The 26,589-nt window shown below is 33.3% G+C and overlaps 1 protein-coding gene across 2 annotated transcripts in view; it reads right to left on the bottom strand.

Annotated features, from left to right (window-relative positions):
- The window catches only part of dysc (whirlin protein dyschronic), a 37,772-nt gene that overhangs the window by 2,105 nt on the left and 9,078 nt on the right, over positions 1-26,589 (bottom strand). The window contains exons 5-9 of one of the 2 annotated variants that reach the window (XM_070653556.1): positions 25,727-25,962; positions 25,516-25,651; positions 25,101-25,436; positions 24,384-24,503; positions 12,063-12,122 (exon numbers count right to left, since the gene is read on the bottom strand). In XM_070653556.1, the coding sequence (XP_070509657.1) occupies positions 12,063-12,122; positions 24,384-24,503; positions 25,101-25,436; positions 25,516-25,651; positions 25,727-25,962 (888 nt within the window). The remainder of the gene's footprint in view (positions 1-12,062; positions 12,123-24,383; positions 24,504-25,100; positions 25,437-25,515; positions 25,652-25,726; positions 25,963-26,589) is intronic. The other variant, XM_070653557.1, reaches the window with a different exon arrangement.

The raw sequence follows: 26,589 nt of genomic DNA, 5'->3' as shown, positions 1-26,589 counted from the left end.
TTTAAGAAATTAAACGAAGCGATAAAATGAAATAAATTAGAGATTATTTTGCAATCGCAAAGTTTTTTTTACTGCCAACGCAAAGGATAAGATTATTTTTTTTATAAATAAAAGTTTTAAAAAATTAGCGAATGTTCTTGCAGTTAAAGGGATTTAATTAATCTATTTAAAACTTGATCATCCATAATTGAATTTTTGACTAATTTTGAGGAAGTGAACTTAAATGGCTTATATTTACATGTTGATATCAATTTGTCAATCACAAAAATCCTTAAAAAAATAGGAGATTTTTCAGAATTTTATTAGGAATTGCTGGAATTTTTTGGGATTTTTTGAGAGCTTCTATCTTTTGGCCTAGACCATAAATCGGTTAATCGGTCAATAATCTGATACCAAGCCTTCTGAACTCTAGAATGGTGCCTATACCAAATCCAGTTCCAATCCAGAATGGTAGTATATTTAGAGCCAAGTGGCAGCTAATACCGAATTGTGTTAGTTTCGATAGCTGGATGTCTCAAGAAGGTCTCCACAACACGCGAGACTGTGAAGAATTCTCTCGTGATCTTCATCTCAGTCTAGGTCAAGTCTAGGTCAAGTCTAGGTCTTCGTCTTGGTCTCGGTCTTAGTCTCAGTCCCGGAAATTCATCTAATCTGAGACTTCGGGAAGCCCTGGTAACAACATTTGAACTTTTTGCCAATCAGGTTAGTATCTCTTAATCAAATTGAATTCCTTGAATTTCTTCTTTTTACAATGTTTTGGTAGACCTCTGATGCTATGTATCCTAATTTACAATTTATACATCATTTAACTGGTGTATCACCATTAAAGTCCATTAAAGTCTTCCTTAACTTATTAAAATAAAAACATATCCTTCAACTGCAGTTGAACATTCGCATTAAAATAAATTTGTGATGATTAAGAAACAAGAGCAAATAAAAGAAAATTGAAAATTATTGAAATTATAATCAATATTACTTATTATGAATCAATATCCCTTTCTCATTCGCTCTAATCAAGGGAGGTCATTTAACCTTCTATTCGACAGAAATTACTAATTACTTTTTAATGTTTAGACACTGGTAATATTATATAGATTGATTCCAATAAAATGTTATTATGTTCCATAAAAGTTTATCAAAATTTTCTATTTTTTGTACGAAAGGAAGTGGATTAATTTTATGATCTTGTTTTGGCTTGTAGGTACAGAATAAGAAAATTGTGTTGAATCATAGACAACATACTTGATGTAGCTTTTAATTGGCTATATATGATAGAGAAACAAACAGAAAGTTCAAAGCCAAAGAACTTCAACAGTTTAAACATTTTTTTAATATTTTAAGTGGAAAAATGTTGAGATTTTCTTGGCAACGACTTAAGAGCAATTTTCATGTTCATTTGTAAATCATCATATTGAGAAGATAAATAGCTGTTGGAAAACTTGGGTGTTTTAAAATGCCAAGGGGAGGCTATTATTTTTCATTTAAAGGAACAATTGTGAAATTGCTTAGAAATTGTGGATTTTCGTTAAAAACAGAAGAACTGTATTATGGCCGGTTTAAAGACCATTTTTAAGAGTCATCTCTGGACCGAAAAGAGTAAGAGTTAGAGTAAGAGATCATTATGAGATCAGCATGAATTGTATCAACTCTATAGAGTCTGATATTATAAGAAGAGTCATTAGAAGACCTGAAACTCTATCAAATAGGGTCTTTAAATCCGACGTTATAGATGTTAAAAAAACTCGAGGACGACCAAAAAACACTTGGAAGCAAGCGGTTGATAGAGACAGTAGTGTACTTGGCATTCGAAATTGAGAGACGGAAGCCAGCGAAAAAGCCAGCTTTAGGCGTCATCTGATGGAGGCCATGGATCACAATTGATATGAATGTACGACCAGAAAAGGAAGTACATTGAAATCATAGCTCGAAGTCGACTCTACTCCAAATAAAATCGAATATTTGGGTTCATAGGTATTTGTACTGACATCTCAAACTTTAAGCTTATGACTAAGGAGGTTTAAAATTTGTAAATATTATTCTTACTAAAGATCAAGCCTTTAAAATTCCTCACAAAACTCATCCTTTGTAAAAATTTAAAATTTTAATGAAATTATGGAAACTCTCATCAAATTGAAATCAACAAAAACATCTATTAGAAAAGTCTCTAAACATTTGACGTTGAAAAAACTGAAGAAATTTATGATAAGAAGCTTATAAAAATTCAGATGTTCAAAAAAAAGGAACTACGAATGTTTAATTTATAATACAAAAATAATAAAGTTAAATGAAAGCTTTTATATGCGCATTAATTTAGGTTCAAAGTGCTCTCAAAATTTTATTTTTTATATTTATTTTTACTGCATTCTTAAAAAAATTTAAATTTTTTCTTTTTATCTAAAATTATTCAATTCTCATCCCATGCATTCTCTCATAACCTACAAAGCTAAGCCAATTTTTTTTTATTCTCTGTTTCTAAAGCGACCATAATTTATAAGATTTTTCTTGTGTTTTTCTTCCTTTAAAGTTTTTCGCAGAAATTTTTTGTCTCCCGAGTAGCACAAATACTCTTTATTTATTTATTTATTTATTCACTTTTGGTTATGTAAATCATATGCTGAAGAATTTTTTACTATGAATTCGAAAAGATTCAAAACTCACAAATTGCATGAATTAATCCTAATTAGCTTGAATAGTTATGTAAATAGAGAAGATTCTATGGTACAGAGTCTCATCTAGTCGAATCTGTCAATGTAAGAGTGAATCATCTGAGGATGATTTGTGAGTCAGTTTTTTGAAAATTTGAAACTTTCTTCTTTTTCCTTAACAGACAATGAGCATGCTGTTCTGAATAAGCATACCTACGAGTGAACCAAATTAAAATAATGGAGCACGTTCAGTTTTGTGACCATGGTGCTTATCTGCTAGGGTATGGAAAAATCATGTCCTATGTTCTACTGCCATTGGCTAGGTACTGCCGTTGCCTAGGTATTGCCTTTGGCTAGATTAGTCAAAAAGAAGGCAAAATTTGTTTGCCTTTTCATAGATAGTGTCCAGATAAAGACAGTAACTGTCATAATACAGCTAGGTACCATTGCAAAGGCACCCATGTATCTGACAATTCTGGTTCAGTTAATGTCTATCATTGACATGCTCTTTGCCATGGTACATGTGTATAAAAGATCTGTTATACCTTCTCCTAAATCTATTCAAAAATCATTAAATACAATGGAAATATTCCAATTTTTTGATAGACCTAAGGTTGCCTATAGAATTTATTGTAGACTAGATTAAGGTCAAAATATATGTTTAATTGCCTAGGACTAAGCGATGTCTAGCAATGGACAAATGCTTCAATAATACAGCAATAACACAGGCACCTTTCCAAAGTCTTACCAACAACTTAACTGTAGAGAACAGAAATAAAACTCAAAATGAGAATATCATGTGCTACTCGGAAAAGATGAAAAACATAAAGAAAGAAAAGTGAGTCGATTATTTTTCGTCTACTTCATAATTTATGCTGCCATTTTTCGCCTGAAAACTTTTTTCATTTCTTTAAAAAAAATTTACAAATAAAAAAACACAAAAACAGGAATTTTTTTTTATTTTTTCCTCTTTAAGCTTGTTTTTGTTATTGTTTTTTCCGAATATAGATATAAATTTTGTAGAATAAAATAGAGAAAGTGAAACAATATAACATTTGGAAGGTAAAGAGGGGTAGAAAAGCATGTGACGTCACATAGAATTTCATTACCTGATAACGTGTAAAATATTTTTTATTTTCTCCCCCAAATAAATTTTGTCGTCCATCTTCATTTAAATCGAAGCTTCTTGAGAATTTTGTGGTAAATTCCTATTAAATATTATATGATGAAGCAAATTATTATGTGTATTGATAAGTATAAAGTATGTATTTGTTATGTACATCAACACATATTAAATTCACATCTATTCTTTTGTTATCCATTTATCATCACTCTTTACCACCTTCATCATTTGACAGTGATGGATATACATCATCACATTAAGCTCTTCATTTTCACAATACAAGAAAAAATATTTTTTAATGGAATTTTCTCCTCTGTCTCTCTTTTTTATCAATTATATCAATTGATTGCTAGCTAGCTTTGATGTTGCACTAAAATACTTCTCTTTATAGCTTCGGAATGGCAAATATCTAACTATAATCCAATTAGAATTTATAGTATTTCTTATCTTCCCTGTCTTTAGCTTATGAACAAAAAAATGAAATAGAAAGCTTATCTTATAAAGTGGATACACTTCTATACATCCTACATTTTCTTCGTTAAATAGATTATATCATTGAATTTGGGGAAACTACTTAATACTGTTGCGATTAGCGCATTTTCCATACAATTTTTAATAAAAATATATTATATTGATGAATTTCATTGCTGTCTATCTGAGCAGCACAATTTAGTCGCTAAGGTGCTGTTATGTTACCACGCTGACTGTATGGCATGAAAGAGCCCTGACATCCCTCTGTAATGAGTGTTTTTCTTCAATTTTGACAGCAAATATTGAAATTTGACACAGCGAATCACTTGAGTTATTTGGAATGTTTTGAAAAATTTTCTTTTTATAACAACTTCTAGGAATAGGGCTGTTATTGTCTCAACTTAAAGTAACTTGACCTTAAAAAATTCTCGACTTTCATATTCCGATATCTTTTAGAGACTCCTATCATTCTCTATATACTAGATCAGGTCTCTAACATTCCCAAAGAAACAACTATTTTAGATATACCTATTCACTACTTGTCAAGACATTAAGTTAAGTTTTCCATTCGGGTATATTAAACAAAAATTACCTTAGCTTTGTTTAAGACTTAGGGATTAGGGACCTAGTAATAATTTTAATTATCATCCTAACGGGTCATCCTAACGACATAAATTAGATGAAAGAGTCTAAATGAAATTCATACTAGTCATTTCAAATGACCGACGGATGGAGCTTTGTATCACCTGAGTTTAGTAAGAAGCTTATTAAACAAATTGGCAAATTGGCATATTAAAGCACAGCTACAGTTTGCAAAAAAACTCACTTACTCAATATTGTATAGGTTTGAAAAAAATTGCAATGTTTAATATTTTATCTGCAATAAATTTAAAGCGTGGCAACCGCAAGAGGATTAAATTGATCGCCCGCAATGTTAATCGATTCTCGGTAACTTTTGATATTACATAAAACGTAATTCTCTTCAAAAAATATCCGGAATATGAATATTGCAGCTATAAAAATCTTGATAAATTTTCAGAGTATAGCCTTTAATAGCATTTTATCAAAAAAATGTCTCGAGGGTTCAAGGAACGTGTAAAATGAATAATCAATATTTAATCCTAAGTTTGTTGCTGAATCGTGCATCATATCATCTTTAATGACATTGAACAGCAATTTATTGGAAACATTGGACAGGTATATCCAATTTGACAGTTTAAATTGACAATTGACAGACAGACAGATTGCTGTAAGTTTTGATAGAAAAAAAGGTTTAGAAAGAATGTTTTGGAAAATGCGCTAAAAAATTATATATATATGTGTGAATATACCATACCAAGACATGAATAAGTAAATGAAAGATAAGCATCCACATGCATCTTTGAGCAATAAGCTTTCCAAGCCATACTTTCTATCTCAAATAGATTTATGTTTAATATTCATTAAAAAAATATATATTCGTCTATTATCATAAGTTTAAGGAGAAAAGAAGATGAATATAAAATAATGGAAATTCCTTTATACATTACAGTGCTTTACACAATATATTAATAGTGATATGACTACAACTACTCATTATTATGGTGTATTATATAATTTTTTTTTTATTTATTTTGTCACATACAAAATTCAAACATAAAGATAAAAAAAGGTATGAGAGAAGTTACATAAAAATCATATGGAATGGATAAACTATAAAAATATTTCATAATAAGGAAGGAAAAAGAAATCGAAACAGTTAACAAATTACTAAACTTACTAAAGGTCGACCCCAGTACCATGATTTAACTTTTTGAGTTATACCGCCTATTTGCGTTCGAATTCCTTCTAAATAGCTACCCTGTAATATTATTTTTTTTTTTGATAAATTGTTTTAAAGTAAAGAAAATAAAAATTATAACAATAAATAAAAATCTTCAAAATTAGATTTAGTAAATGCACAAAAGAAATCGTCTACATTCCATTAAATTAAAGTAAAATTCAAAACATTCCTCGCGGGGATTTTTGTCAGATCTTTTTATGAATAAGTGGATTTCATTCTGTACATGTTCATATTAAACACACCAAAATGCCAGTGAGATGTGTCTAAGAACTAGAAGAATCCAAAATAAAACTGTTGAAGCTCTTTAACAACTTCATGATTGCTTTTGTAGCTTCTAAGCTTTTTAATATTTTTTTCAGACTTTTTTTTGTGTCGAAATTGGATGAAAACAGATGGTTTTGAAGACTTGAAAGGATTGACAATAATAAAATGAAATGGAATAGGAAATGTCACTAAATGGAACTCAATAGAAGGTTGTTATGAACAGAAACAGGTTCAGGACGTTGAGTTCAAAGCCATCTTTTGATTTAAAATGATTCTATTCACATGCCGGTGGTGCTGGAAAATGGCGAGAAATGGAACTTCAGGAAGTCGTGACGCCGGGCTGCACAATGCGACAAATCTCAATTTATCGACCTAGAAAATTGATAGAAATCTGCTCTCATGGTGCTATAGTGACAACTTTGTAATGTAGCGATACATAGCACCACATTTTGGATCAATTAACCGATTTGTGATATTCGCCTAACAATCACGTTGTTCTGTAAAAGGACTCTGGCATGGAACCAACTTCTCCTAATTCTAATCTGAATTCGGATCTGGTCTAATTAGAATATTGTGTTCCATTCATGTAAATCTAGATTCCATCAAATCCAATTCCGGTTCTACGCCCAGTTTAGAAATAAAAGACAAACTCCTTTAAAACTCCTCTGAAAATGCTTCACATATACCAAAAACATTTCACATCCAACGACATACATAAATTTTTAATCGAATACACAATGCCAAAGAACAGTTTTCTAATTCCATTGTCAAATTTAGCATATTGAATGCCACAAAGAATTTAGGCAAGCATAAGATACATCAGATAAATGTATCAAAATACCGGACATTCTATTACACAATGGAAGAAAAAGTCTTGCAAGAAAGAAACCCGGAAACACGAAAATTCCCGGAAAACATTGTATGCGTGCCGGAAGCATTGAATTATATTGGCAGATTTATGCGAATTTCCATTTCTGGTTCTAAAGAATATATTTGGTGCTATAGAATATGAATGAAATCAGGCCATTGCACCTTACGAAGTTAATGTTCTACGACACAAATCTGTGATAATTTACGACATAAGCAGCCACACATTTGTGATCTATACACAAAAGTACTCGAAAAATCTGACAAAATTCCATCTAAGGAATGTATTATTTTTGCATGAGAATGAGAAGGATGCACTAAACTTTTTTTTACAACAAATGTTCTTCTTATTAAACCTTCTTTCTAGTCATTCTTATTGTTTCCACAAAAAAATATCATCATCATTCAAGGACATAGTTTTGAACACAAGGCACGTACATTAAAAATTTGTTTAGGACACTCAATGCATATGCCTTGTTAACTTCAATGCAGTATCATTATTCATAATATACAGTCGCTTATGTCCTTCAATATTCCTACATTAATATATGGAAAGAACTACAAAAAACTTTGGTCATATGATTGATTATTTCCCATTAGCATGATAAGAACTTTCACATATCTAAATGGTAAACTAGCTAATTGAATGTATGGACATTGTATTGTCATCTCTGAACTAGTTTGAAATGTAATTTTTCATCAACTATAGGCACCGAGTGACACATATGAAGAATCGCGGTGGATTCGCCAAACAAACAAAAGGCATCCTTTCATGGATCACCAACATGGCACTACAGTATCATGTGAGCATGCAATTTGTCTGTTAGGGTCCTTTAAGTCTCAGTCACAGATGGATTCATTAACGGAAAGTACCCAAATGGCCGCCAAATTGAATCAGCTTCCATTTGGTGTTAATAAATGCATCCGTGACAGAAGCTTAAAGAATCCGTGCCAGAACCTTGTGCCACTCGGAAGGAAATATTAACATTTAACTCAGTAAAAGAAATTAACAAAAAATACTCAAATAATAACAAAATGATGTCAATAAACTAGCATTAAGTATAGCCAACAACAATAAGAAGGAAGATAAATTGCTCCTCATTTGCTTATCAGATTGTACAATCAAATATTTGAATGATCAAAAAAGTGAATTTTATTTCTGTGGAATTTTATTGGAATGAAAATTTATTTCTGAATATAATTGTTATGCAAGTTATGGAATGTCAATGACATGCAGTATTTTATCATATTTTGGATGAGAAATTTTGGCAAAATATCTGTCGATGAATGTTTTTGAATGGTATAATTTTGGATAATAATTGTCTTTAATATCCCGAGTGACACAAATAAAGAAGAATTAAGGTTGTCCGAAGTCTTGGTCTCGACAAATTCTCGAGATCGAGACCGAGACTACCCGGGAAGACTCGATCTTGGTCTCGGCATCGGGAACCCTTCTGAAGGATCCACTAAGGAGTCTCTAAGACTTCATCGAAGCTGTTTTATTGACATCATATGGAAACTGTCTCTGATTGGCAACCATATGGATGTCTTCTTGATTTGTGTTCCTTGGGAATGGAAGCTGCCATCGTGAGAAAGCCTAACATCCGGCAAATGAAGAAAGAGACTTAGACTTAAAGAATCCATGATGGAGCTTTTAGGGGCGTAGCTAGAAATATATTTTAGGAGAGGATGGGAGAATTGACATCTAAAGCCCTCCCTGAGCACTCCTCTGTCCAACCTTCTTCTTTTATGTCACTCGGGTATGCATGCATAGAATTATTGAAAATGTTCGTAAAGAATTTCACATTCAGGAACGGAATTAAATTACTTTGATCACTCATATTATGCAGATTATACTTTAATATTCTCTTATAAACCATCTTGAAACTTGTAGATGAAGATAACTTCATAATAACTCTTGCATCCAATCTCCAGACTTCATAAATTCAGAAAATTTTCTCATTCCATTAAGACTCGACACAAAAAGAAAAATCAATTATCTGTTTGAGCACTTAAAAAGTTAAATGTCTACATCTACGCCTATATAGTTTGTTAAACTATTTTATTGGCACCATTTTCAATGTTCATGGGCAGCATGAACAACCCATAAATTTACTCTATAAATCTTATCAATCGATATAACAGAAAAATAATAAAGGAAATGTTGTTCCTTAATGCAAATCAAATTGAAAACAAAAAGAGATTCGAGAAGAATTTTTATGAATCTGAGAAACTCGTGTTTTACAATATTTGAAGAGAGTTGAGAAGGTTTATTGGTTGTTTATAGAAATTAAAATTGAAATCAATTGTAAAAAATGGTGTAAAGCACCATGGGGGTCGTTCACTTGATACGTAACGCACTTAAAATGAGGAAATGGTAGTCGAGACTTAGTTACGTCTCTAACAATTAACAAAAAAGATTTGTTACGAAGGGCGGGGAGGGAAGGGGGTAAGGGGGGTCAAAAAGACGATTTACCTCGTTACGTAACATGTGAACATCCCCCCAAAACAAAGAAAAAATGAATTAAAAAATCAAAGCAAATTTAATCAACAAAAGAGATTTTAAAAAGCATTTCATGTCAAACTGAATGCCTGCTCACCTGATCCTGTATATATATTTTATATTTTTTGATTTATTTGATTATCATCGGCCCAGCAACAGCACACAAAAGCAGAATGGCAGCGACAAAATTTATTTTTGTTTGACAAATAAAAATGGAAAGAAAAATGAATCAAAAATTTAGTGAATGAAATTTTAAGGCTTAAAATTAAGTTTTAATGCTTGATTTTTAGGTAAGGTGAGAAACTTTTTTAACAAAGCGAAAGTTACTTAATGAAAAGATTCGGATGGATTAATGTTATGAGAGGAATTAGCTTGTCATTAAGTAACTTTATGCTGCTTACAAATGTGAATTAAAATTTTTTTAAACTTTTATAAAACTTTCTAAACCAAATGAAACAAATTTAAAGTTTCCATACCTTGATAATGTGAAATACAACTTGACATTTTAGATTGCTTTCTAAATAGAACTGCTTTTGGCTTTTAATGAATAAATTCATGATTGATAAATACGATTTTCTATTTAATATTGACCAGAATTATTAGCTTTCATGTCTAGATGAATGCATTTAAGCCAATATAGAGCAATGTTAGTAATTTGAGGAGTTATCAATATTAGATCTGGATCTTTGTGAATTAGTGCTGGATCAGATTATGTAATCTTAACTAGACCACATCAAGTCGAATTGGAAAAATCGACTCAAATCGACTCAACTTGAACTCTGAGCCTAAGTGACATAAATGAAAAAAGCTCTGTTAAGGCTCCGTGACAGATGCATTTATTAACTCCGACTTAAATAACACAAATCGGTTAATCGATCAAACCGGATTTTTGATCAAACCACAGGCCAACATGATTCTGACATGGTACCAGATTTGGTATCAACACGACACTATCCTTAACAAGCAAATAGGCTGCTTTTAGGAACTGCATTGGTATTTTTTTACCATGAAAGTATGCTCTTTGCCTGTTAGGGAATGTCAGAGCAACACGGACTTTGTTAATTAATCAATTTTGCTGCTAAGGCAAATGGAACTTATATAAATTTAATTCCGAGCCACACAAAATGAGAGGAGGAGTCCATAAGGAGTCTACAGACGAACTCTGTATGACTTCCAAATTGAAATATCTCGGGTAAGTCATTTATTACCAGATTGAAGACTTAAACTAGACAGTTAGTGATCCAAACAGAATTTAAGTCAATCTAAGAATATTAAGGACCTCGTTACCAAAATTGTGTCAGAGAATCTGTACAAGCTTTGTGAGGTGGCCAGTAACAGAGTCAGATGGAAGGCATTTTCTAATAACCTAGACTACAAGTCGGAGCATGGTTCAGGTAAGTAACTAAAATTCATTAATTCTGTTGGCGTGACTCTGATCATCCCAGAATCATGTCTGTTACTAGTCATAATCGGACACTAATCCACACAAATAAATAAACAATGAGATTACGGTATCATATGAGCACATTCATTGTCTGTTAAGGATTAAGGAGGAAAAATCGATGAATTTAAATTGTCAAATTATGCAATATCCAGTTGTATTTCACATTAATCTCTAATGTTTAATATGATGCATAATGTGTAACAAAAATCACAAAAATAAAATGTAATATTATCTGTTTCCTAAAAATATATATCCTAATCCCTTGCCTAACAGCCAAAAAAGGAACGAAATTAAACTGTGTGATAAGAACAAATAACAGGAAAAAAAGAAAGATTTTAATCTAACTAATAATCTAACAAAATCCCATTTAAGCACACTTGAACATGTTTATAACACACGGTTGCTTAACAAAAACATGAAATTACATCAATTACATATATATCTGAGATGCATAACTTGATTCCTTTTCATTATTTTTTATTATACTAGATGTATAACTTTATCATATCTTAACGACATCAAATAACATACATTCATAATAATATGGTTTATAGATATATTGTGTTCGTCCTCTAAAACAATCATCAGCACTTTTTGTTGACAGAAGAATTTCTTTAAAACTTTCCCGAGCGACACAAATGAAGAAGGAGCTTTAGGGCACCCCTAAACCTCAGTTGTTAATACCAAATGGAAGTTGACTCAATTTAGCGTCCATATGTCTGTCAAATTGAGGCAATTTCATTTGGTGTTAGTAAAAGAGGTTTAGCGGAGCCTTTAAAGTTCCGTGACGAAGCCTTTATCATTTGTGCAGCTCGGGTTTGACAATAAAAACACATGAAAAACAACTTTTTTTTCCATTCTAACATAAAAAACACGAATCACATATCTATAATGTACACAATCATTCGTCATTAGCCTCTTACCGAATCATAATCGAGACGTGACAATGAATCACTTCCTCGTCTTGGTCTTGGATTATAAAGCTAGACATTATATAGCAATACAAAGAGGGGGATTTTATCAATAAATAACAGAATTTTTTGTAGGATTCGATTATTGAAATGAACATTAAACAAATACGTTGTAGACGACAACCACAACAATGAATAATAAGGAATGAGGGAGGAATTGACGTCCATTATCATAACGATCAATTTTTACTTCTGTATCACTTTTTAATTGCATAAATAAAGCACATTTGTCACATAAATTATTGTAATGATGTGAAAAAAACTTTTTTTTGTCTTCATCTCGTCCGTACGTAGCTTTCGATGAAAATGAGGACACGACACAGACAACATCAATTTATTTTTCTCTTATTTCGGTTATGTTGGTTTATCATTAAATAGAAATTTATGATTTTACAGACGATGTTAATGCACAACACTAGTTCGTGCTGTTTTTTGCTCTTTCATTTTAATTTATTCGTGTAGTCTATGGACATTTTGTTGTTGTTGTTGTTATTTGGTCGAGAAAACAGAGTCAAAAAGAACAGTTATTACTTGATGGTAATTATAGTAATTGGCCCGAGGCTGATAAACTTCTATGATGAGGTTGTTGTAAATACATGAACAAACTATGAAAATGACTATGCCAAATTGTTCGTTGACATTTTTGTATATTTTTGGAAAATATGAATTTTTGGAACTGATGTTTTTATTCTTTTTGATAACCGATAATTTTAGATGTGTTAGACAGAAAATTGGCAAGGACGACAGTAAATATATTTAGCATTTTGACATGATTACTAAATCACCAGGGATCAGCTGTGAATAACTGTTCATTTATCAACATTAAATGCAATGTCATGATAGTTTTAAATAACTTTTTAATTAAATTTCTGGATTTGATAATTTTGTAATAATTTATGCGTCCATTAAGCACACTTAATGTGTATAGTTTCGGTTCGCCCATGAGATTTTTTAAACTATTTATTTTTAAATTATTTCATGTAAAATAAGACATTGGAAAAATCTATATACATCCAGGATCTTAAGATCTATTTACAAACATCCTGAAATATTGCATGAAATAAGACAGAATATTTGCTAAAAATTATCACTGGGTGTATATACATTTTTTCAAATTTAAATAACATGTCACAATAAAACTGTTCTCTAGAAATGAGTAATTGAACGGTGCCATATCAAGAAATGTTCGTAGATTAAAGATGAGATTGAATATATGGACTATAATACAGACTAGTAGTATCTAGGCATCACTAAAACCTTTCTCTATCATTTCGTGACAGAATTATATCGGTGAGCAAAGTCTTAAAAACCAATGCTTTAGGTAAAATGAATTATCTGTTCTTTAGGCAAAAATGTCGCGAGGAAGACCAAAGAATTCCTGAATTGGATGTGTTGAAAAGGACGCTAAAGACCTTAACAATCCAAACTTCAAGAGAAGTTATCGAAATATAGATTCTCTGCGCAACGATGAGCCCACGTGCGCCTCAGCCAAGAAATTAAGAAGGACGTAGGGAAAAGTGAGTTGCAATGACTCGGTCATGAAAAGAGTGGTTTCGACCTTACGATAATCTGTTTAATATGTCAAAATGTCAATTTTAATCGGGAGGTTACAGCCTATAGTGCAATATGTATATTTCATAGATTTGGGTTATCCTTGTTGTCGTAGTTGCTTTTCCATACAATATCCAAGTCGAATTCAAGCTCGAAAAATAAATTTAAGACAATTCTTTGACTAAAGTACTTTATCTTTCTGGACACCTCCGTTTAACAATGAAGTCTATAAAGGAACAGTTCACAGTGACATGCTATTTAATAGAGAATCAACTAACTTTTTATAAAGAGAGAAAGTCAAAAAAGTCAACAAAAAATCATAAAAGAAGGAATTGAAAAGAAAAGGAAAGAAAAGTAAGTTTTACTAAAGTGCATTCAAAAGCCCCTTTGTATATTTCGCCTCAATAATCACTTCAAAATACCTCAATGATAATAAATTTTGTGATGACCATGAAAATAAAAGAAATTTGCACTGATTCAATGTATATAATATTGTTGCTGTAAGTATATATCTGTGTACATAATGAGACATGATATTTTGTCGATATTTTATGGATTTGAGTAGTTAAAAACTAATTAAAATGAGAGAGAAAGGAACAAAAAAGTATAAAAAAAACAATCACCTTATCACCACATTTTGATTCTAGAGGACTAAATTGTTTAAATTGATTGCCAAAAGTAACACTATTGATTGATGATTTTGCAAATGTAGGTGGTGGTGTAAAACGCTTTTTTGCCTCCGCTAACATTTCAGACATGTGTCCTTGGGAGGAACTCAAATGTCGCATAGATGAGTGGCGATGTATTGATGGTCCTTGAGGAAGTGGAGCTGGCGGTCTGGATGGACGGTTTCATTATTATTTATTTTAACAATTTTTTTTCATATTTTTTAAATGTGGAAGATCCGAAAAAAAAGGGAAGTGAGTAGGAAAAAATCTTAAAAAAATCATTTTTCTTGTTATAAAAAAACTGAAAGTTTTGTGAATTTATGACTTGAAACTGCAGTGATGTAGTAGAGTCTCTCAAAAATAAGCGAATAGTTATGTGCAAAAAAGTCTTTTTTGTTTAAAATAATGTAAAGGAAGTAGAAATTTAGTTACTGTAAAAAATTTCAGTACCGATTTTTAATATCAGTGCCTGAAGCATTCATTTTTGGTGTGCCTGATCGGGAACTTGTCTTCTCATCTGTCATTGTCACGTGCTTTTTCTTCGTTACTTCACTCACTTCTATATCCGTGTCGGAAGCCTTTTCGATGATATGAAGATTATAGATTCGTGTGTACACATTCATCATTGATTATAATTTATTACACAAGGATTTATTGTTGGATATTTGGTTGGTGAACGATGGCAATCAAAACAAAAATAATTAATTAAAGTATCAAAAAGGTCAAGAAATCGTTTAAAAGTAATTTGATAAAAAATAAAATTAAAGGACAGGAAAGGTTATATGACATGCTAGAGTTGGAAACTTGAGTTGGGTTGTTAATACATTCTTAACCCATGTGACCATGGCAGCCATTTATTTACTTAAGGATGCGGTTTCAATTCACGAGCTTCTCAAGACATGAAGGCTTCGTCATGGATCATTCAACTCTCCGGAGCGCTCCGTTAGAGTTCAAGCACCGAATGGAAGTCGCTTCTATTTAGCAGCCTTATGGATACTACATGGAGGTGGCTTCCATATGGTGCTCATGACAGTAATCTGGCGGAGCCTTGAATGATCCATGAAGAAGCCTGCTTTTTTTGTGTTGCTAGGGATGGTTAAAGTCTAGGCTTGTCAAGTCTAGTCGACTCAGCTTCTTAATGTCAGAATTGTGTTGACTTTCTAGCTATAATCAGGCAAAAGAATCGTAATCAGAACTTTGAGAACTCAGGGTAAGGCAGAAGCAAAGTCAGACATCTTTGGAATAAGGATAGAACCTTTCGATTAGGTTTTGATTTCTAGTTCATACACGCACGAAGGTGCCTTGCTCATCCTTAATCATTTTCGGCTTTGAACAATGTAATTCAAACCACAGTCAGTTAAACTCAATTTCAGTTCCCAACTCTAGATAAAATTGTGCTTCCATATATCCAAACCTTGGCCATTAAAAAAAGCAACAAAAAATCTTGCAAAAATTTTCGTACGAGAAAAAAATTATCGAATTTTCTTATTATTTTTAAAAAAGTTTTTGGTGCATACTATCATGCTAGTGATTACTGTTTTCCTTTCGTGAGTACAATATCGATGTTATTTTAAGTAGAAATTGTGTAATTACAGTCAAATTTTTTTGTTGTGCATTTATTCAATTCATATTAATGCGAAGAGTATCGTGAATCGAATTTTGTTTTTATTACAAATTATCCCGAGCGGCACAGATGAAGCCTTTTAAGGCTACTCTAAATCTTTACATTAACACCAAGTGAAAGCTGCCTATTTTTGGCAAATTGGAGACAATTTGAAGGCAGCTTCCATTTGCTGTTAATAAAAGAGATTCAGTGGAACCTTTAAGGCTCTGTGGCATATCCCTTCATAAATTGTGTCACTCGGGTATTTATGATGATTTTGATGTGCATTATCCTGCCAAAAATTTCTCATATATTGTGTATGTACATGAACATTTAAATAAATTTGGCATATCTTATTTACAAATGCTTGCCAATAACATTGAATTCTGAGAACTTCTTCCACATTTTATAGGGCTATTGAATGACATAAATATCAAACATTTACTTTAAAGAGTGAAATAAAATGAAAGTTTAATGTCAAAACTTAAAGAACGAAAAAGAATAATGGAAATTTTATACAATTTTATTAAATAACATCCTGTCGATTGCTATTCACAAGTTACAGTCTCTAACCAATTTTTTTTTATTCCAATTTTACATCAATTTTCATTTATTTCAAACATGAAATTTTATTACAGCTATCGGAAATTGAATTTTTACTGTTATTTGAAGCGATTCTAAAGTTTTTGTACCTTTCCTTGCAAAAAAGCATTAGAAATTTACATAAAAATTACATTATTGATATGAAAATGTGAATTTTTTTAATGATGGTTGCAGATATTGATTGTATCAACTGTCGAATTATGTATTGCAATACAATAGCTTGTGAAAAATTGGTTGGTCTATGACAAAAGATTGAAATATTGCAAATTTAGTGTGATTTACTTAGATTTTACTTATACACGATTTGTCATTTTGGTGTCTAATGGAACATGGTTTGAAAACAGCAGCTTTTGAATAAACGAAGCATTCGAAGCTGTTAAAGAATGAAAAAAGAGGAAGAAAGGCACCTTTTCAATAAAATTGGCCCAGGGTACTAAAAGGATTGACTAGGGTCCGGCAAAGATTAACTTTCATATTGAAATTAAGGAAGTTCATTTAAAATTTGGCTACTGCTAGATAATGCGTAGAAGGGTTCAAAGTAGAGGGGACTCATGGGGTAGGTTGGGGTTCTTGGTCAACTTTCTTTCCCCCTTTTCGTGAAAAAATCCTGAATTTTCAACCTGCTTCACCCCTTCCGCCACCCTCTTTTTTTCATTCTATTCATCTAGATAGAAGCTTAACCAACTCAAGAGGCACAAATGAAGAAGGCTCTGCCAAACTAATGACGCTAAACCTCTTTTACTAATACCAAATTCAAGCCGCCTCTGTTTGTCATTTATGAGACTCTGTTTGTCGTCCATAAGGCTTCCTATTGGTAATAACACAAGAGGTTTAGCGAAGCCTTTAAAACCTCTTTTATTTGTGTCACCCGGCAAGGAGGTTTGGACTCGAAACTTGACTTGAAAATTCCAGAACTGAAAATCCATTTCCCTAATATTTTGATGAAATTTTAAATCCTATACTGAGGACTATTACTGTAGAAATCGTTGCTAATTGTCCAACAATCAAGAAAAGAGATTCATTAAAGGATTTTCTCGAAAAAAATGTTATTGATAGCAATTCAGCCATCCTAACAATTAACCTACTTCCTTAATCTTCTCCTCAGAAAGTTCCTCACTTTAGCCTTCCTAGAAGATGCAATAATTCCGTTCCAAATGGCTATAAATTTACTTAATTGGAATATAAAGTTAAAGCAAACTTCAATATCAAACAAAAAAAAACTTGTAGAACCTCATGGAAAATTTAAACAGTAGCCTGTCAAAACACCATTTCCAATTCAGCGCAAGAATCAACAATGGTTAGTAAACAGCATAGGAAAATATGAGGTATGTAAAATAATTTGACGAGGAAAGAATTTAATTTGTTAATTATCACATTTTCATAAGTAATTTTTCCATTAAATATCGCTGTTATGTATATACATATAATCACGCATAATGAGTATAAAGATTTTTATGTTTTTTTATGTGTTTTTCCTTTTTTTTCAACCATAATAAAAATTGTAATTTTTTTGAAGCAAAAAGCGTAAAATATGTACATAATGAAATAGAGAGTAAAAGTTGTTACTTTGGTACTAATTTGAAGCATTAAGCTAAATATGTGTCCCGTGAATTAAAAGAATTTTTCCGATTTCTAATGTCGGCTTGTGCATGAAAAACATAAATGAGAGGAAAATTCCGAGCGACACAAATTAAGAAAGCTTTGCCAAGGTATGACACCAAATGTAAGTTGCCTAAATTTGGAAGCCATATGGACGCCAAACGTAAGAAGCTTCCATTTTAGCAGCCATATACAAAACAAACGGAGGCAGCTTTCATTTTAGAAGCCATATGGACACCAAAAGAAGGCAATCTTCATTTTGATATCCATATGGACACAAAAAGGAGGCAGCTTCCAATCTGGCCAAACTGAAGTAGCTTTCAATATGGCAGTCAAATGGACGCCTAACAGAGACAGCTTTCAATTTTAGCAGCCATATGGATGCAAAACATAAGCTCCATTTTGGCAGCCTTACAGACAACAAACAGAGACAGCTTCCCTTTTTGACAGCCATATGGAAGCTTAAAGGAGGTAACTTCCATTTTAGCAGCCATATGGACTTCACACAGAGGCAGTTTCAATTTTAGGAGCCATATGGATGCTATACACAGGCAGATTCCATTTGGTATTCATAAAAGAGGTTTGATAGAGCCCTAAAAGCTCCGTGATGGAGACTTCTTCATTTGTGTCGCTCGGGAACATAAAACTTAATGGATAGGAAATTTCTTAATAAATCAATTATTGAAAATTAAATTGAGTGAGGTTTTAAATTATTCATATTTAAACAAAAAAATAAGAGTATAGCAACAACAAGAACAAGTATGAAGATTATCGTGACCCATGGAAAATTGACCCAAACACATTTACATGATTTCTTCATAAATCAATCATTTGCATAAGCATGAATTTTTTTGGAACGATGACGGAATGTGCTTTAAATACCCATGAGAAATAGGGACAATAAGCTTATGTGTGACGATCAATTATTTACATAGAGACATAAAAGTGTTTTTGCGTTACATTTAATTACATGAGATTGTTGATAAAGAGATGTCTATCTCTTCTTTCTCTTGTTAGACAATTTAACAATTTAAACACATAAAAATGATATGAAATTAACAAAGGAAATGATTCGAAAGAAAGCGCATTTTTGCCTGTTTTTGGATCAGTAAAATGGAATAATTTCACACGTAATGTGGCGTTTTGTGAACTTAATTACTATGTGAAGTATAACTGAGCATGACTCGTGTAGAAAGGTTGAAAATCAACGCAGTATTTTAATTAATAGGTTAGATGTAATTTGTTGGGGAGTTGGGGAAGCTATCGATCTGACTCGCTGGTGGACCAAATGTCAAGTGTTTACCTTCACGTGGTACTCCCTGTTATCACTAAAAACACCGCTGGCGACCGAGCCGTGCCGGGATACGTACTTTAAAGAATAGATTAAAAGCCTATTCAAAACCCTCGCCTGTAGGGTGGCAGCCCCACAAACAGGATAGGAATAGTGGGTTTACAACCTGCTATCTCTGAAATTAATTGTACAAAGAAATCTACAGAAGGTAAATAGGACTGGATTAACAAAGACAACCCAATGCAAACGACAACGGACAATGATTGGACAATGGAATGTCAGGACACTTCTTCAAAAAGGTATGCTGGCACAGGTGAACAAACAGTTCAGTAGATATGGGCTGGATGTTCTTGGATTGAGTGAGGTGAGATGGACTGGTGCTGGGCAAGTAACAACACCGAGCGGTACAGTATTGCTGTACTCAGGAAGAGAGGCGGAGCACAGCAGTGGTGTGGGCATCCTATTGAGCAAGGAAATTCGAGACTCGCTATTGGAATGGGAACCAATATCGGATAGGATCATAAGGGTGAGGCTACTAACGAAATACAAAAGGATGACAATTCTCCAGTGTTATGCTCCCACGGAGGACAAGGACTTGAATATCAAAGAAGTCTTTTATAGTCAACTTGACCAGGCGCTCGCAAAAGTTCCAAAGCAGGATATGGTGGTCTTAATGGGAGACTTTAATGCCAAGGTTGGAGATTCAAATGAGGATGTGGAACATGTCATGGGCAAGCATGGACTTGGAACAAAGAACGAGAACGGTGAATTGCTCATTGAATTATGTGGAAATCACAATTTAGTGATTGGTGGTACGTTGTTCCAGCACAAGGAATGCCACAAAGTCACTTGGAAGTCACCAAATCGTCGAGACCAAAACCAAATCGATCACTTATGCATCTCACAAAAATGGAGCAAAGCACTCTTAGACGTTCGCAACAAACGTGGAGCTGATGTTGGTTCCGATCACCACCTAATTATCGGGAAAATACGCTTCTATTTTAAACGATTAAAAAAGAACACAAACCCGAAAAGAAGATTCTGCCTCACGAAGCTTAAATCTACAGCGACCAGAACCCGGCTTGTCTCCCAAATTAAGGAAAAAGTCTCGAATGGCAACATCAACTCAATAGAAGACAGATGGAGGCAAATTAAAGAAAGTATCGTGAACACCTGCGATGCTGAGTTAGGGAGGAAAAAGAAGAAAAGTGAGGATTATATCCGAGAAAGTACTTGGAATACCATTGGCCAAAGGAAGGAAGTGCATGTGAAAATCTTAGCAGCCAACGAGTCAAGAGCCGAAGAGCTGAGTCAGCAATACTCTCTGCTGAATAAGAAAGTCAAACGGGAAATAAGGAATGACTGGAGGCGACATCTCAATGAATTGGCCGAGAAAGCGCAAGCTGCCGCCGACGTTGGTAATATGAGGGATCTTTATAGCACCATTAAAGAGCTTGGGATGCAGTCAGGCAGAAAGCAAGTCCCAATCAAATCCAAAGAGGGAAACACACTTGTCACCATCGAAGAGCAAGCGGCCAGGTGGAAGGAGCATTTCGAAGAAGTCTTAAATGTTCGACGTGAAGGCATAAACGTGGAAGCAATTGAAAATCCACCAGCTCTGTCGATTAACACGCGTTCACCGACAAAAAGCGAGATCATCGACGCAATAAAGAGACTGAAGAATGGTAAAGCTGCGGGCATGGATGAGATACCGGCGGAGGTCCTTAAAGCTGATGCGAATGCAATTGCAGGCATATTGAAGCCGTTATTTGATGACATTTGGGCCCTAGAGCAGTATCCGGAGGATTGGAAGGAGGGGCTCATAGTTAAGCTTCCCAAGAAAGGGGATCTGAGTTGCTGTAACAACTGGAGAGGGATCACCCTGCTATCAGTGGTAAGCAAGGTATTCATGTCAGTGATCCTCCAGAGATTGATGGGGCCAATCGAGAGTCGGTTGAGGAAGGAACAAGCGGGATTTCGTCCATACAGATCGTGTATCGATCAAATAAGCACGCTCAGAATCATCATTGAACAGTCAATTGAATGGCAATCAGCTTTATATCTAGTCTTTGTTGATTACGAAAAAGCATTTGACTCGATAGACAGAGAGTGTATATGGACGGAGTTGCGCAACTTAGGAGTACCCGAGAAGATCATCAGGCTAATCAGTGAAGCTTATAGCGGTTTCAGATGTAGAGTAATGCATGACGGTGTGCAATCGGAACCATTTGTGTCACTAACTGGAGTCAGACAAGGCGACTTACTATCACCATTATTGTTCCTTGTGATCATGGACAAAGTAATGAGGGCAACAACGAGAGGCAAACCAAGGGGAATCGTTTGGTCACTCAACGAACGTCTTGAAGACCTTGACTATGCAGATGATGCCTGTCTGTTAGCACACACACACATGGACATGCAAGAGAAGCTCAAGGACCTCGAATCAGAATCAGCAAAGGTGGGCTTAGTGATTAATGTAAAAAAGACGGAAGAAATCCGAGTAAATGCTAGAAACAGAAACCCACTGGTTGTCGGACAACAAAACATCAAGCGTGTAGAACATTTCACTTACTTAGGAAGTAATATCTCAGCAGATGGCGGCGCGAAAAAGGACGTGGGCATGAGAATTCAGAAGGCGAGAGGGGCATTTTCAAAGCTCTCGAATGTCTGGAGATCCACCAGTATAAGCAAGTCCTTGAAGATGAAAATCTTCAATGCATGCGTCAAGTCAGTGCTGCTCTACGGTTGCGAAACTTGGCTTGTAACCAAAGAAATCCAGCAAAAACTTAGAGTGTTTGTCAACAGCTGCTACAGGAGAATTCTTCGAATTTGGTGGAATGGGAATCCAGAAGACTGGCCATCAAATAGCGTTTTATTGAAAAGAGCTGGACAGGAGGACATTAATCAAGAGATTCTCATGCGAAAGTATGGCTGGATAGGTCACACACTTCGAAAACGCAACGCAGTGCAAAATGTCAATGCGGGTGAAGAAACACAAGTTTGTTTTACCGCCCTAGGATGGAATCCACAAGGGAAAAGGCGTCCTGGAGCTCCAAAAGCAACATGGCGTAGGACGGTATTAAAAGAATGTCAGTTAGATGCAAAAACGGAGAATTTGTACAAACTTTGTGATAAGGCCAGCAACAGAGTCAGATGGAAGGCCTTTTGTAGAAACCTAGGCTCCACATCGGAGCATGGTTCCAGTAAGTAAGTAAGTAAGTATGTAATTTGTTATGCAGTAATTAGCTCAAGGGTTTTTCTTACCCTTGTACATTGTTACTCGTTTAACCTTAAATTTGAATTTTATGCCTGATTAAAAATTGAGGTAGTTTAATTCAATTGTGAACTCTTTAAAAAATACTAAAAATATTCATTTGACTTCAAATCAGGGCTCAATTTTGTGACTTCACTCGAAAACAAGCTTTGGTTCATTCCGCAGCATTAAACTTGAAATTCTATTAAATAGAATTTGCATATTTAAATAATACTATGCTCAATTAACATATAAAATTCAATTTTGCTGTTTAACGTTTATTTTAATTTTGAAAAGTTCGTGGTGAAATTTGGTGTTGTTCAGAAAAATTTCAACAGTTTCATCTGCAGTTAACTTTTCTCAATATCCACTTGTTTTACTTTAAATTCGAATTGATTTCTGATAGATAATTGAATATCAAGTTTCGAAAGTTAAACATTCATAAGCACTTGGTAAGCAATGCTCATTTAATAATATTCATAACTGCATTGAATATTTCAACGGTTTTTTGAATTTTAAATTTAATTTTTAACTCACCAATTTCAACATTTGTTTACATTTGGTTAAAAATAAACAAATTTAAAACAGTGCAATGTTAAATATATTAAATTCAGTCACTTCTTAAGCCAGAAAGCATCAATTAAGGTGAGTCATTTTAAATATAACAGTGAAATAAGTGTCACCAAGTAAAAAGTTTCTAAATTTCCTATTTGATTTAAAAGTTTTAATGAAAAATCAAAGTTTTCCGCTTGAAAACTCAAAAATCTCATTCGATGAATAAATATTGTATTAAATCACTTTATTGGCTATGAATGAAGTGATTCAATAGCTATTGAATAGAACATAGACGAGGCAAGTTCACGTTTCTCAAAATTGATTGAAAAGTTCAATAGAAGTTACTTTTCCATATGTTTGCCCGAGTCAAACAAAGTGAATACATTCTCAATTATTTATTCCTGCAAAAATGCGCTAGAAAATAATAAAATAAGGACATAAAGATAAAAGTAATTTTCTCATTTCAAATAACACAAAATTCTTGATTTTTTCTCATATTATGTTTTTCCTTAAGTTGAATATGTTTGAACACATATTCTCGCTTACAAAACATACAGAAGCAGATAGGGGGTTGCGATTTTTGCCATGCTTTTCATAGAAATGAAATATTAAAGCGAAAACTTTTTTTTTTTTGGCAACAACTAGACTCGGTGGCATTGCTATCAGTAATATTTTTGTTTGTAAAAACCAATCCCTGAATTCAATATGCGGAATTTTTGTTTCTGTGTATGTAACATCTGTTAGCAATGTAAGAGGTGATAGCAATCACTATCAGTCTATACTATTGTTTAAATATTCTATATCAGTTATCTCTAAAAGCAATATGTGTCTAAAATAAAGATTTTTTTTTTGGAAATAAATTTATGCTTGCTTGTTTGGTTTTTTTGGTAGAAAGCTACATTGGAGCGCAAATAATGTGACATAATTGTTATGCAGAAAGTATAAAATATTAAAGATCCTAAAGTCAAACGACAAAAAAAAACACTACATAGAGAAAGAGAGCTAATATAGCTGAAGATTCTCATAAAATGATAGGGAAAATATTTTTCTTACTGATTTTTTTATGTTGCAATAATTTGAACAATGAATTATGACAATAACATAATTTGTTTGTGACATAATAAAGCAATTTAGACAAGCAAATACTCACTCTATGTGAATCATAATAATCCATTCGTGAACTCAATTTACTCCGTCTATAGACGAGCTCATCATACCGCGGTCGATCTTCAGGAAAAATCAATTCTCTAATTTCGGTAACTAGTGTGTGCTGCGGATAGAGAAAAAGGAGGAAATTAGAAACATAGAACATGAAAAGAAAGGAATGTAAATATTTTCATTGGATGTAATTAAAAGAAGATGACGTTCGTTGTCGTCAGAAACAGTAGAATGAAAAAAAAAATATTTCAAGGCAAGTCACAAATGGGACATTAGCCATGAGATTATTTTCTATTGCGTACGATATGCTATTGGAATTCATTTCTGTGTGAATGTGATGCTCAAATCGTCCTTGAAGATGAAAAATTTATGTTATGAATGCTTCGGGTTAAATGCTGCCTAATTTGATTAAATTAGTTTGCAAAGCTAGCCAATTCTGCTATGAATATTATCTCATACAAATCGGGACGATGAATATATTAGAATAGACATCAAACTATGATATTCGCATTTTTAAGCAGTTCTAGCTCGTTAATCTTCACACAGAGGTCACCGACCATAAAATCCACAAATCAAATAGTCTCGTAAGAATAGTCACAAATTCCATCATGATTAATAGTCAAAATAATCAGACATAACCACAAACCATACAAAATGGCTCATTTATGCTTCACAACAAAGCCCTTCAATAAATAAGAATTAAGCATACCTTTTCTGGGGTGTCCAACATTTCCAGTAAAATAGAAACGAAGGCATCCACTGTCAGTCCTCTAGCACCATATTCATTAATATAAAAAGATAGATTGGAAAATTGATGTCGTGGCAATAGACTTCGAGCCTTTTCCTCAACCATTGCTGATACAGGACATTTTCGTCGTCCAACATCCCACGGTTCGGGTTCAATTGTTGTACATGAGTGTGGCACTTTACCAACGTCACGTACAACCAGTGACATTCTTTTGTGAAATTTAAATTGATTTACTGCCTCGTCGTGGGTCACATTCATAAATGATTGTCCATTGACCTCGAGAATTTGATCTCCAACCTGTATAGATGTTATTGATTTATTGACATTTTAATTTAAAAATATGGAAGCAATTTGTGAATTTAATTGAGTGACTTACACTAAGTCCAGCACGATCTGCCACGCTATCCTTATCTACGCCAGTGACATAAATTCCTAAACCATATTCAATGCCACCACGTATCATTAGTCCAAGAGATTGACCAGGTTCTATCACTAATTCAACACGTCGCACTCTAAATTAAAATTGACATTTTTGTTCATTGCCATAAAATATATCCTTTATTTTTTGCACATCTCATTTAACCCACCTTTCATGTCTATCAGACCTTCGTCCTTCAAAATCATAAGGCGGTGATGCTGGTCGACCATGTCGATCAATCCATGAGCAAGTTTGTCGTGAAGGAGGTGATAAAAGAGCTCCCGTCATTGGTGAAGACTTAAATACATCTGTTGCACTAGCCGGTGGTCCAAATCCATGCAGTGAAGTCGGCCCTCTCACCGTCATCGTTATTTGCCGCGATGATTTCAAAATCTGTACACATCTCTTTTCATGAGAATTTTGTCGATACAAAATTGTTTTTTTGTGTTTTTTTATGATTATGGACAATATTTTTTTTATAATTTTTTTTTTTTTTTGAGAGAAGAATGAAGGATAGAAGTGTATATGTATCGATTTTTGCACGCGATTAGATAGATTACATATTTTATTTTTGGATATATGTGACGTAGTGGGTTCCCAGTATTAACATTACACATGACAAATACATTATTTTTTTTTATTTGATGGGAACATAAACATGAAGAAGTAGAATGAGAAGAAGAAGAAGAGAGAGAGAAGGGAAGGGAGAGAGCATAATAATAAAAAGTGGCAATAGAAATTTAAAAAGAGTAAAAATAAAATATATTGCAAAAATAAATCATAACCACAACAAACTGTACAAATACATCATGTAATCTGCACTTTATACTATTTATTTTTTAATGTTAGCGTGGGGAATTGGAATAAAAAATGCTATGGGTTTATCGCAATTTACATAAAGGCACAAAAATTTTCTCAATACGAGCAAGGACTTGCAACTTATGACATAAATGGTGTTAAATTCAATTATGCAGCAGCGTACAACTATAATAAGCACTGTGAAAATTTTGAGGAAAACACAAAAAAAAAACA

This window comes from Chironomus tepperi, unplaced genomic scaffold (genome assembly GCF_022539635.2).
Source record: "Chironomus tepperi strain 1889 unplaced genomic scaffold, CSIRO-AGI_Ctep_v1 contig_68, whole genome shotgun sequence".
Taxonomy (NCBI): Eukaryota; Metazoa; Arthropoda; class Insecta; order Diptera; family Chironomidae; genus Chironomus; species Chironomus tepperi.
Note: the sequence above shows the minus strand (reverse complement) of the source record. Positions and strands in the feature narration are given on the sequence as shown.